The 14257-nt window shown below is 35.5% G+C and overlaps 1 protein-coding gene across 10 annotated transcripts in view; it reads right to left on the minus strand.

Moving 5' to 3' along the window:
* Window positions 1–8081: 8081 nt before the first annotated feature.
* The window catches only part of ralyl (RALY RNA binding protein like), a 36249-nt gene continuing 30073 nt past the window's right edge, over window positions 8082–14257 (minus strand). For 3 of the 10 annotated variants that reach the window (XM_005163513.6, XM_073927103.1, XM_002660835.7), the window contains 5 exons: window positions 12883–13037; window positions 12582–12695; window positions 9757–9914; window positions 9565–9602; window positions 8082–8771 (listed from right to left, as the gene is read on the minus strand). In XM_005163513.6, coding sequence (XP_005163570.1) covers window positions 9570–9602; window positions 9757–9914; window positions 12582–12695; window positions 12883–13037 — 460 coding nt within the window. In that variant the 3' untranslated portion in view covers window positions 8082–8771; window positions 9565–9569. Of the gene's footprint in view, window positions 8772–9564; window positions 9603–9735; window positions 9915–12581; window positions 12696–12882; window positions 13038–14257 lie in introns of all 10 variants that reach the window. The other 7 variants (XM_073927109.1, XM_073927111.1, XM_073927141.1 and 4 more) reach the window with 3 other exon arrangements.

A 14257-nucleotide genomic window follows, 5' to 3' on the forward strand; every position in this document is an offset into this window, starting at 1 on the left:
TATTTGAATTTGCATTTTCCAAGACATATGAGCAATGTTTGGTGCAGAATGAAAATGTAAATTAAATTACATTGTTTGCATTTCTCATTTCAAACACTGTTTTAATTTGTAAATTGTATCAACATTTTAAAGCTTTATAAGTAGCAAAATTAAATTGAAAATGCTATACACAAACTGAATTTGATGTGAATAAAGTACAAGCAGAAACTGTAGCAAAATGATCATTTAAATGTTATTTGTCCTAAATGCATTTACACTCGCGTCTAGGAAACGCAGGATTACATTTTCAGCATAACAGCATGGGATGTGTGTAGCAAAATTAATTTTGAAATGTAATACACAAAACGATAATGCAATATGTAAAAGGCAGTGTATTTCTGTATTTCAGTTAGCATTTTCCAAGAAATATGTGCAATGTTTGCTGCAAAATGAAAATGAAAATGAAAAAAACATAATGCATTTTCATTTAACACATCGCGACGAATGAAAGCCGATTTGAAATTGAAAATGCATTCTGGCCTGGCCACGCCCACAGACGGCCACCGTTGCAAGGCAGGTTTTAGGTTATGTCGTCACAGCTGCCGCGAGGACTATTTGGGACATTTGGCGGCATAAACATGGCGAAGTCTGTTCCTCAGCGGCTTCGTGAAGCTGCACGAGCCCTCGAGCTTGAACTGGGAAATAGTTTAGAAAACCAATCACCTCCTAGCTCAGTAAACCTGGCTTAAGGTTTGATATTCGCGCATGCAGTTTTAGGGATCATCTGCAAATTACATCGACAGAACCTAAAGGGGCTTTAGCTGATGTGTACTGTGTGCTTATGACAAGAGCTATTGCCTATTTCTGCATTGTATGTACCATATAGTTAGAGGTATAGTAGCTTTGCTACCTGTATTAAATCAGTCTGGCCTCTAACCATTTATTGGAATCTCCTGATTTTTTTCTGCTTTGCGTTACTGTGCATTTTGGTTCTGTTGATGTAAATCGCAGATGATCCCTAAAACTGCGTGCGCGAATATCAAACCTTAAGCCAAGTTTACTGAGCTAGGAGGTGATTGCTTTTCTAAAGTATTTCCCAGTTCACGCTCGAGGGCTCGTGCAGCTTCACGAAGCCACTGAGGAACAGACTTCGCCATGTTTATGCTGCCAAATGTCCCAAATAGTCCTCGCGGCAGCTGTGACGACATAACCTAAAACCTGCCTTGCAGCAACGGTGGCCGTCTGTGGGCGTGGCCAGGCCAGAATGCATTTTCAATTTCAAATCGGCTTTCATTCGTCGCGATGTGTTAAATGAAAATGCATTATGTTTTTTTCATTTTCATTTTCATTCTGCAGCAAACATTGCACATATGTCTTGGAAAATGCTAACTGAAATACAGAAATACACTGCCTTTTACATACTGCATTATCGTTTTGTGTATTACATTTCAAAATTAATTTTGCTACACACATCCCATGCTAGAGAGAGTAATATCCGGTACCATGTGTCAAACAGTTTGATTGATGACCGCCCCGCCCCTTTTAGGGCGGGGCTTCCGGTGTAAACCCCGCCCCTTTCCGTTAATTAGATTTTTATCAGTTGAATTAAATTAATAATTCCGGTAATCAGATTCTTATCAGTTGAATTAAATTAATAATTCCGGTAATTAGATTCTTATCATTTTAATTAAATTAATAATTCCGTTAATTAGATTCTTATCAATTGAATAAAATTAATAATTCCGTTATTATTACATTAAAATGAGATATTTTAATATTATGAAATAGATTTGAATTAAATAAAATATATCAACCGTTATTAAATCTATATTATTTAATATTATACAGTATTATATTTTAATTATTGTAATAAATTCAATAATTATAATTATACAATATTATATTGTCATTATTGTTTTAAATTATGTTATTATAATTAAATTATATATGTTAATATATTATGTTAGAATTAATAAACTAAGGTGTATGCACCGCTGTGTTGCCTTTGCTCTGTTATGGTCAGAACTGACACCAGGCATATGTGTGCATGCATTGATAAGGAAACCGTTACCTGTCCGTTGGTCGTCTGTTTGTGAAAGATAGAAGACATATCAGATAAGTGATATATAACTGATGGTTGTAACAACATATTTCCGGTATGCTGTTAGGAGATAAGTAAAAATCGTTGACCGTTAGGCGCAATCAGTCGGATGTTCTAGCAAGATAGAATGATAAACTATTGTCTGTCCTAATGCTAATCAATGATAAGAAAATGCTGACACAACATACAACAGACAGGACATGGGTGTGTCATATATTTGTGTATATAAATATAGACCGTGTAATAGGCTGACTTATGTCAAAACCATGTCTGACTTTGAAGTGAGCGCTAGCAGACCCGGTCAGATTTGGACCGATGATCTCAATACCGACTTAAACGGTAACCCTATCTCTATGGAAGAAAAGTGGGACGACCACCTAATGAAAAGGGTTATGATGGCTCCTAGAAAAAGGATCACCAACCTGAAGCTGACATATTTTCTTCACGAGAATAAACGTTACATGAAAAAACAGGTTGTTATGCCCAGCGAACTCATTTGTCATTACCTATTTGACAAAAAGCAGCGGGTTGTTACCTTGTACATAACGGAATCTGGAGAGCCGCACAGTCTGGAGGACCCCTGTCTGGTCCTAACGGCTAAAGACTGGTTCTTATTCTACAATCATGCCTGGGCAGATGTACGGGAATCTAAACAGGAGCCGTTGTTTATCGCCGAGTGGGATTCTGAAAAACCAAACAATCGGTTTCGACTGGTTGGAAACAACTGTGAAAAGAACCCTGAAGACTGCATTTACATATTCTTGTGTGATGACAAGTCAAAGCTTCGTGAGCGTTCTGGAATAATACATGCTGACGAGCATAATGAGCAATATGAAATGGTTCTACCCATCCTCTGGAGAGACGTCGACAAGATGGATGACATTTTTAGAACCATAAACAAACTGTTCAAATGGTGTGATTTGAATGATCGATACAGAAATATTAAAGTTCAGCTGTTCCACCCCCAGAGGTCTGTGCGCAGCGGGCGGGATCATTCGCAATTGTCCCCGCCCATCTACTACGCACATAAAAAGGCCTAATCCGGGAGCGACCACAGCAGTACTACAGAATGTCTCAACAACTCTCTTCAGAATTTGCCATCTTCAGGCCCGAGGATCCCAATTCAATTCCTCCTGATGACAACGCCTTACCATGCTTTCCGAAATTCGCAGGTTCAGCACTAGACCGCGACTTACCGTGCTTCGAGCTAATCAAATCTTCAGGAGCGAACAAGGATGAAAAAAACTGGCTGGATAAATTTTGCACCGAACTAGGATACCGCAACCTGACATACCTGACCAACAAGTACAAAAAAGATGACAATACCAAGTTTGACGTCACCGATGGGTGTTTCTCCAGTTCCGGTTTCAAGCTCATAAAAGCTCTGATCACTGTGCTCATGCAGCACATCATCGACGCTCAGCTGAAAAAGGAATGTGAGGGTTGTGCCATCGACCACCCCAGCCAACTGCAACACACCTGTCTGTTTGAACCATCACCATTCTACTTCGACTCAAACTTTGCAACACTCGTCAATAAACTGATCAAACCGGAGTTTCACACTGCTGTGTCACAGGCTATGATGCGTGTTGGTTTGAAGTCGCACCCTCAGATGATCCACGGAACAGTCCTCGGCATTCTACACGAATTGAGGAGCGAGCCGTTCATCGTTGCAAGACTGGAAGACATCAGGACCAAGATTCTGGACGACTCCTGTGAGAAAATCGTCAGCGACGCTGTCGATTTCTGGCAGCGCAGTGGCTAGACCTCGAACCCTCTGAAACTCAACAATGGGGAATACATGTAAACCTAGTAAGATACTTGAAAATTTTTTTAAAGAGTATTACAAAAATCAGTTAAATGGTCTTTTATGTAAAGTCATTTAACTGATTTTTGTAATACTCTTTTAAAAAATTTTCAAGTATCTTACTAGGTTTACATGTATTCCCCATTGTTGAGTTTCAGAGGGTTCGAGGTCTAGCCACTGCGCTGCCAGAAATCGACAGCGTCGCTGACGATTTTCTCACAGGAGTCGTCCAGAATCTTGGTCCTGATGTCTTCCAGTCTTGCAACGATGAACGGCTCGCTCCTCAATTCGTGTAGAATGCCGAGGACTGTTCCGTGGATCATCTGAGGGTGCGACTTCAAACCAACACGCATCATAGCCTGTGACACAGCAGTGTGAAACTCCGGTTTGATCAGTTTATTGACGAGTGTTGCAAAGTTTGAGTCGAAGTAGAATGGTGATGGTTCAAACAGACAGGTGTGTTGCAGTTGGCTGGGGTGGTCGATGGCACAACCCTCACATTCCTTTTTCAGCTGAGCGTCGATGATGTGCTGCATGAGCACAGTGATCAGAGCTTTTATGAGCTTGAAACCGGAACTGGAGAAACACCCATCGGTGACGTCAAACTTGGTATTGTCATCTTTTTTGTACTTGTTGGTCAGGTATGTCAGGTTGCGGTATCCTAGTTCGGTGCAAAATTTATCCAGCCAGTTTTTTTCATCCTTGTTCGCTCCTGAAGATTTGATTAGCTCGAAGCACGGTAAGTCGCGGTCTAGTGCTGAACCTGCGAATTTCGGAAAGCATGGTAAGGCGTTGTCATCAGGAGGAATTGAATTGGGATCCTCGGGCCTGAAGATGGCAAATTCTGAAGAGAGTTGTTGAGACATTCTGTAGTACTGCTGTGGTCGCTCCCGGATTAGGCCTTTTTATGTGCGTAGTAGATGGGCGGGGACAATTGCGAATGATCCCGCCCGCTGCGCACAGACCTCTGGGGGTGGAACAGCTGAACTTTAATATTTCTGTATCGATCATTCAAATCACACCATTTGAACAGTTTGTTTATGGTTCTAAAAATGTCATCCATCTTGTCGACGTCTCTCCAGAGGATGGGTAGAACCATTTCATATTGCTCATTATGCTCGTCAGCATGTATTATTCCAGAACGCTCACGAAGCTTTGACTTGTCATCACACAAGAATATGTAAATGCAGTCTTCAGGGTTCTTTTCACAGTTGTTTCCAACCAGTCGAAACCGATTGTTTGGTTTTTCAGAATCCCACTCGGCGATAAACAACGGCTCCTGTTTAGATTCCCGTACATCTGCCCAGGCATGATTGTAGAATAAGAACCAGTCTTTAGCCGTTAGGACCAGACAGGGGTCCTCCAGACTGTGCGGCTCTCCAGATTCCGTTATGTACAAGGTAACAACCCGCTGCTTTTTGTCAAATAGGTAATGACAAATGAGTTCGCTGGGCATAACAACCTGTTTTTTCATGTAACGTTTATTCTCGTGAAGAAAATATGTCAGCTTCAGGTTGGTGATCCTTTTTCTAGGAGCCATCATAACCCTTTTCATTAGGTGGTCGTCCCACTTTTCTTCCATAGAGATAGGGTTACCGTTTAAGTCGGTATTGAGATCATCGGTCCAAATCTGACCGGGTCTGCTAGCGCTCACTTCAAAGTCAGACATGGTTTTGACATAAGTCAGCCTATTACACGGTCTATATTTATATACACAAATATATGACACACCCATGTCCTGTCTGTTGTATGTTGTGTCAGCATTTTCTTATCATTGATTAGCATTAGGACAGACAATAGTTTATCATTCTATCTTGCTAGAACATCCGACTGATTGCGCCTAACGGTCAACGATTTTTACTTATCTCCTAACAGCATACCGGAAATATGTTGTTACAACCATCAGTTATATATCACTTATCTGATATGTCTTCTATCTTTCACAAACAGACGACCAACGGACAGGTAACGGTTTCCTTATCAATGCATGCACACATATGCCTGGTGTCAGTTCTGACCATAACAGAGCAAAGGCAACACAGCGGTGCATACACCTTAGTTTATTAATTCTAACATAATATATTAACATATATAATTTAATTATAATAACATAATTTAAAACAATAATGACAATATAATATTGTATAATTATAATTATTGAATTTATTACAATAATTAAAATATAATACTGTATAATATTAAATAATATAGATTTAATAACGGTTGATATATTTTATTTAATTCAAATCTATTTCATAATATTAAAATATCTCATTTTAATGTAATAATAACGGAATTATTAATTTTATTCAATTGATAAGAATCTAATTAACGGAATTATTAATTTAATTAAAATGATAAGAATCTAATTACCGGAATTATTAATTTAATTCAACTGATAAGAATCTGATTACCGGAATTATTAATTTAATTCAACTGATAAAAATCTAATTAACGGAAAGGGGCGGGGTTTACACCGGAAGCCCCGCCCTAAAAGGGGCGGGGCGGTCATCAATCAAACTGTTTGACACATGGTACCGGATATTACTCTCTCTCATGCTGTTATGCTGAAAATGTAATCCTGCATTTCCTAGACGCGAGTGTAAATGCAATTAGGACAAATAACATTTAAATGATCATTTTGCTACAGTTTCTGCTTGTACTTTATTCACATCAAATTCAGTTTGTGTATAGCATTTTCAATTTAATTTTGCTACTTATAAAGCTTTAAAATGTGGATACAATTTACAAATTAAAACAGTGTTTGAAATGAGAAATGCAAACAATGTAATTTAATTTACATTTTCATTTTGCACCAAACATTGCTCATATGTCTTGGAAAATGCAAATTCAAATACAGAAATACATTGCCATTTAACATATTGCATTGCCATTTTGCATATTACATTTTGAATTGAATTATGCTACTCGTATGCTTCCATACACTAAAGCTACCCCCTGGCAAATGTAGCAAGCTAAGCTAAAAGTTACATGGCAAAAGTAGTTTAGCTACATCTATCTAAGCTATTTTTACAATTTTCATTTTTAAATCGAAGCAACTTAAATCCAAGTCAATCATATCTTAGTGATCAATAAAACTGTCAATGAAACATATGAGGAATAATAGTTCAGTTCAATTATTTACTGTAAATAATATGCTCTACTAAACAGGAACACATCATATTATATTACAGCTAAAACAAAAAATTCAATAAAACCAGGTGTTACACATTTAAAATATATAGTCATTTATAAGAAAAGGAAATATTTTTGATAATAAATAAATATATAAATAAATAAATTATATATATATATATATATATATATATATATATATATATATATATATATATATATATATATATATATATATATATATATAAGCATTATAGTGTTATATATGCTAAAGTATTTTTATTTATTGAGCACAGCATCAGAAATTAATTTATTGTATCTTAACATGTACTTCTCGAGGTATGGTCACAAGGAACCCTGCTTCAGAAATAACTACTCTCCCTCAATCAAGCAAGTTTCACCAGAGGTGGCACGTGGCAGTAACGCACCAAAAAGTTTGTTGTCGAACAACGTAAAACAGGAAGAAGAAGAAATCCTCCTTCTCCCTATCATCAAAGAGCTTAGAATGACATTCTAAGACTAAGCTCTTTGCTATCATATGGATTTACTTCCATCGGCTAGACACCGGCCTCACAGCCCAGTGAATGTCGGTGCCGTCACTTATTGATCCACGTTCGATAAATGTTGCTTGTGTGGACGCTACTGCGCTACTAAAAAGCTATTTGATTTAGAAAGTAGCGACGCTACAGCCACACTATTGAGAAATGTAGTTTAGCTAGTGACACTACTTGTAGCGACATAACTGCCCAACTATTAGTAGACTGCTTAATATCCGTTGATACTGCTGCTAAACAGACATTTAACTGACTATAAAAAACTTTGCAAGTACTTGTCAATTTACACTAATCTTTACTCTAACCCTAACCACAACCTAACAGTCGACATGTAGATGCAATGTAACTTAAATTCAACAAACGGACCATCAAAATAAAGTGTGACCACAAGATTTGTTATGCATTTGATTGGAAATGTTCAGCAAATACTATAAAAATTATTTTTGTTCCTAGTAATGTATGTTGTAAATAACTTCAATTTATAAACAAACAAACAAATAACTGCTGCAGTTGACATCTGGTTGATTTTATTTCACAAATTCATCACACAATATTAAACATAAACCAAAACAAAAATAGTTACCACACTTCATAGATTAGCTATAAACTACAATAAAAAAAGAACGAAAATAGTAACATCATGGCATTTAATAAATATCATAAAATATAATAATGACATGGATAATTTTCAATAAACATGTTTATGACTATGTACATAATTATTTAATGTCCAAAAATCAATTGCACGTATAGGCTAGGATATACAATACAATGTTTATTTCTAAACCTTAAATGACAATGACATGTATTTGTGTAGTATTCTTGCAAGATAAAATACACAATTATATTGCAAATATGGTTTTAACCTTTTATTGTTCCAATTTACATATATCATGTCCAGCTTAATAACTTTATGGATTTGACTTTCACATTTCATATAAAAATTAAATTAATTATTTGTAAATAGATAGATAGATAGATAGATAGATAGATAGATAGATAGATAGATAGATAGATAGATAGATAGATAGATAGATAGATAGATAGATAGATAGATAGATAACATACATTCCTACCTACATACATATTGTACATAAATTAATAAATACATAAATAGATTGATATGAAAATTCCAACAATATGAACTAGATTTCATTCAAAAATAGTAAACTTGACAGGAGCACTGGTTTCAGTCCTAGAAAGAGAGAGAAAGAGAGAGAGATCTAGACTATTATAAGTGAATTATTGTAAATATACAAATTATTATTATTATTATTATTTGTTATTAATGTTTTATCCTGAAAATTGATTGTTAAATGTGATGTTTATTTTTATGTATTATTATTTTTAAATTTTTTAAGTTGTATGTTTATTCAATTATTTTTACTATTATTATTTTGCTGCTACTACTCTTTACTGTGTTTACCATTTTTTTAAAATATACAAGTATATTCTTTTTTTTAATGTAAACTTTATAAATGCTTTGGCAATACATTTGTAACATTTGTCAAGCCAATAAAGCAATTATTGAATTAAGACAGAGAGAGAGAGAGAGAGAGAGAGAGAGAGAGAGAGAAAGAGAGCCTTCAACAATTTTAATATTGCTAAATGCTTTACAGTATCAAACATTTCCATCATCAGTAAGTGTTTTCCAGGAACCTGTTGGTTATACACTGAATGAAGCAAAGGATTTTTGTTTGCCTGATACTGAAGGTCAATTGAGGAGTCATTTCAGAGACATTAGCATTCAGAAATTAATGGCTTAAATAGTTTGTAGTTGAGAGGGCACTGCTTATGAATGCAGAGGTCTGTATGAAAATGATAAGTGCTGTAAATTGCACAATGTAATAATGCTTTACTTGGAAAGCTGTCTTTTATAACATCAGACAGTGCTGATCATTACATTTCATAAAACTCTCGAAGGACAGACATCATCTAAATTTTTTAAGCATTTCAAATGTGACGTGACATGAATTTATGGTACAAACCTTGTTCAGTTGTCTACATCAGATATGTGGTTTTCTATCTGGGATTTAACACACACACACACACACACACACACACACACACACACACACACACACACACACACACACACACACAAACAAACACAACTATTATGCCCTATTCAAATGGGTCTTGCTGATATATCAACTAACATTTGTTCACATTCAGCTCACCAGTCCATTGTTAACCCTCTCATCATATCCGTCATCACCTTCGTCAGTCACTTCCCAAGACCCCGCTTCCTGATGACACCCATCCACATCCGTGCCAGGATTTTTTTCTGTCTCGAGGTAGAGACTTCGATAGGCCTTCTCATGCTTCTTGTGCAATTCTTCACAACATTGACAAAAAGAAAGGTGAGTGAGAAAGAGATAAAAGGAAGGCCAACTATGGCAAAGCTATTTTAACATTTAGTAAAAAAAACAACAACAACACTATCTATTTATCGTCATGCTGCAATTTCAAAAATAAAGGTATGCGAACTGTCACTGGGATGGTAGTACCTGATAGTATAGTATCTGAATGCAACCTTTATGATGCAAGCTGAGACTGCATCACTCAGCGATGCAATGTCAGACACAATGCACTCAAATGGAGCTAGTGACGTCACTGTGACGGGTAGTGTTAGGGGTGGGGTTAGGTGAGCCCATTAAAAAGCATTGGATGCAGCCCAGATTGACCCCTCTCCCTAAAAGTTCCATTATAATACCTCAAGGGTACATATTAGTACCTAAAAAGTACAAAAGTGTTCTTCTTAAAATGTTTAGGCACTAATACAGTATATACTTTTGAGGTACCAATATGGACCAATTAAGTACAAATGTGTACCTCTTGAGAAGGTACCACCCCAGTGACAGCTTGCGTACCAATATTTCTGAAACTATTAATTTTTTTAGCTACTATCTTTTCCCAAAAAAGCATTTATTTATTATTTAGTGCTTTGTTATTTACTGTTACTTTCAGTACTTATATCTACTGAGTAGGGATGTAAAAATTGACAATGAGCCGGATGAAAATCAATTTACATATGTGACAATTCAAAGGAGTTTGGATGTTACTGAAACCTGATGCATATTTTGAATAGCAGAGGCTATTTTGTTTATAGCAAACTCGCTAAATTCTCTGGGATTAATAAAGTGAAAACATCAAACCAGGAATGAAGGTCAAGGAATGTCTGACCCATGTCATAACACAGGCAGCACCACATAAATCTTCCTGTTCTTTGTTAACTGTCATCGATTTGATGTGATTGAACTTGCTTGTAAAAACCCCGGAGCACAAACCAGACATAAGGGTTACTTTTTTTAAATCAGTTTTCTATTGTTGTACACATTCTTGTGATAGGATAATATTTGGGCGAAATACAGTTACTTAAAAACAAGTTAAAGGTTAAAAAATCTAAATATTGTGATCATCACCTTTAAGGTTGTTCACACTAAAGGGATACATAGTACTATTATTGCTAATCATATACATATTACTAATCAAAAATAGTTTTGATATTATTATGAAAGAAATCGGCTCTAGGGGTCATCTATCGGCTCTATCATATCAAAAACATTACAAGAATTAGATGCTTTGTTTCCAGTGAGGACTTAGAGAAACTTGTTCATGCTTTTATCACCACCAGGGTGGATTACTGTAATGGACCACTTTTACTTTTACTTCCCAAAAACAACAATCAGACAGCTTATCCAGGACGCTGCTGCCAGGATTTGACCAGAACCAGAAAATCAGAGCACATCACACCATCCTCAGGTCTTTACACTAGCTCACAGTTACATTAAAATATTATAACTTGTCTATAAATCATTTAATGGCCTAGGACATCATTACATTGCAGATATGCTCACTCACTGAATACAAACCAAAAAGATCACTTAGATCTTTAAGATCATAATAAACTAGAAATTCCAAGAGTTCAGTCAAAGCAGGGTGAATCCGCCTTCAGCTATTACTCCCTCCGTTGCTGAAATCAGATTTCAGAAATGATCAGATGTGCTCCAACATTAGGCACATTCAAATCAAGACTGAAAAACACACCTGTTTAACTGTGCCTTTACTGAATCAGCACTCTGAGACAGACATATCACTTTTTTCATTCTTTTAAAACCTGTTTTAACCCATTTTAATCTGTTTTAGTCACTTTTAATTCTTTTAATCATTATTATTTTTGTCTCTTTTATGCTGATTATGTAAAGCACTTTGAATTACCATTGTGTATGAAATGTGCTAAAGAAAAAAACTTGCCTTGCCTTATTACTAGGTCTAATAATAATAAAAAAAGATATTAGTACCTAAATAACTACCAGTAACTAAACAATAAGTACTAGCATCTTTTACAGTAGATAAGAAGTAAATTTGTTTGTAATAAATTTAAACATATTTATTTAATTCGTATGTCAAATGAGAAACAAGTTCATAAGATAATAGGTACTAGTCCCATTTTGAATACATATATTTAAAACCTAACAGTCGATAACTCAGAGACAGATCCTTATAGAACTCAATGTTAAAAATGTTACATTTATTAATAGTAAAAGCAGAGTAGTTAATCAGTATTGAAATGAGTTCTAAAAGTACTAGTATCTAATAAATAAACACTAAATTAATAAACAAGTGCTAGTATCTTTTAAAAGGGTACTACAATCTTAAGAATAAGCACTAGTAGCCATTGGAAACGGTACTACTAACAAAATAATAATAATAATAAATACCTGTACTATGAAAATGTATGTGATTGCTTTATATATATCAAACAGCTTGCCCTAGAGCCAACAACTAGAGTCCAGTAAACATTTGAAGAAAAAAGTTGTGTTTGGATGTCCTTAGTCCTAGCCCAAATAGTTTTTTGTGTGTATGCAAAGAGAAAGCGGTGTTGTTTTCGATTTCCAGCACTGACATTGAAAGTGATGAAGACAAGTGTTTTTAATCTACCTCCTGCCAACATGGCCTCTACCCTGAGTCCCTGACAGCAGAGCTCATTTCATCCTCTTACCTGCTTCTGCTAACTGCTTCCTCTCAATCTTCTCTAACCTTCCCAGTAAAGAGTCGATCTTAATCTTGATCTGAGACAGTTCTTGCTTGATTGTCAGGAGCTGATCGGATTTTACTTGGGTAAAAAAGAAGAAAAAGAAAAAAAGCTTGTTGTTTTAAATATATATATATATTTTCAGTTTTGATTCTTTGTTGAATGGCATATACACTGTTAAAGTTATGGTGAATGGAGGAGTTTTAGGAGGTGAAAACATGGAAACTGAAATGACTTAGTGATGGACAATAGAATAAGGATAAAAAACCTGTTGACAATGTTTTTAGATATGAAGAACAGGTGGACATCTTTGGCTGAAAGGAGTATTTCATCCTGCGTGTGGAGAGCGCAACCAAACGAGAATGTTTGATGGGTATCACAGCCCGAGGAGTTTGTGCTAATCGCCCATGGATGTCAAAAATCCTGAAGAGAGATAGAAGAATATTATTACTATTAATATCTTACATCAATCAAACTGACTAAAAATATTAGGTTAACATTTGTATAGTTTAAAAAATTGTTGAAACCTTTTTAATGATTAACCTATTAAAATAAGTTAAAGCAACATAAAAATATTTGTTGTCTTGACTTTTTGTCATTACATTTTTTAAGTATGTATATATATATATATATATATATATATATTGCAATATGAATACAGATTTACCAGATGTTGTTTTTACGTTTGAATAGCTCTATTTGACATTTTACAGAACAGATACAGAAACTGAATAATGCATTGTAAAAAAAATATGTTTTTCTAACAGTTTTTGTCTTATTTCTAGTCCAAATATCTAAAAAAATGAATGAAAGTAAATATATTGTTTTGTTTTCACTTTCAAAAGTCATAGGTCAAAATTAAATGAGTTTTCCCTTAAAAAAAGCTATGTAATCTACCAAAAGATGAAGTAAAATAAACTTGTTTTCGGTATGAAATTTTTATATTTGGAGTAAGAAAGAGTAAGTAAGAAAAGTTTTTTTTTGTGTGCAATTTCTACAATATCTTGTGCCCAAATATTTTAACCTCTCTCAAAATCCTCACAGTCACAAGCACTAAAAACAAATGCAAATGATAAACTCTCACATATTGCGAATAAACTCTATAGTCTCTCTACAAATCACATGCGTTCTATGGCTCTTGGTCAACTATAATTAAGACCCAACTTTGCAGATCCAGCAATTTGATTATTGTGGATGTGCACATTGCAATGATGCTTCAACGATACATTGTGTGACCATATATATATATATATATACACACACACGCACGCACGCACACACACACACACACACACACACACACACACACACACACACACACACACACACACACACACACACACACACACACGTTTGACCAAGGGTCAGCAAACTCTGTCTCGGAGGCCCGGTGTCCTGCAAATTTTAACCTGAACAAGCTAATCAAGGTCTTACTAGATATACTTGAAACACCCAGGCAGGTGTGTTAAGGCAAGCTGGAGCTAAACCCGGCAGGGACACCGGCCCTCCAGGACCGAGATTGGTGACCCCTGCATTACACTTTTGGACCCTGTTGTATTTACTTAATTAAAATGATGGAATGTGAGAACTGAGAAATACATTACCGCATGTTTAGAATTTCATTAAAAAAGATCATATTCACT

The sequence above is a fragment of the Danio rerio genome, chromosome 2 (assembly GCF_049306965.1).
Source record: "Danio rerio strain Tuebingen ecotype United States chromosome 2, GRCz12tu, whole genome shotgun sequence".
In the NCBI taxonomy this organism is placed as follows: Eukaryota; Metazoa; Chordata; class Actinopteri; order Cypriniformes; family Danionidae; genus Danio; species Danio rerio.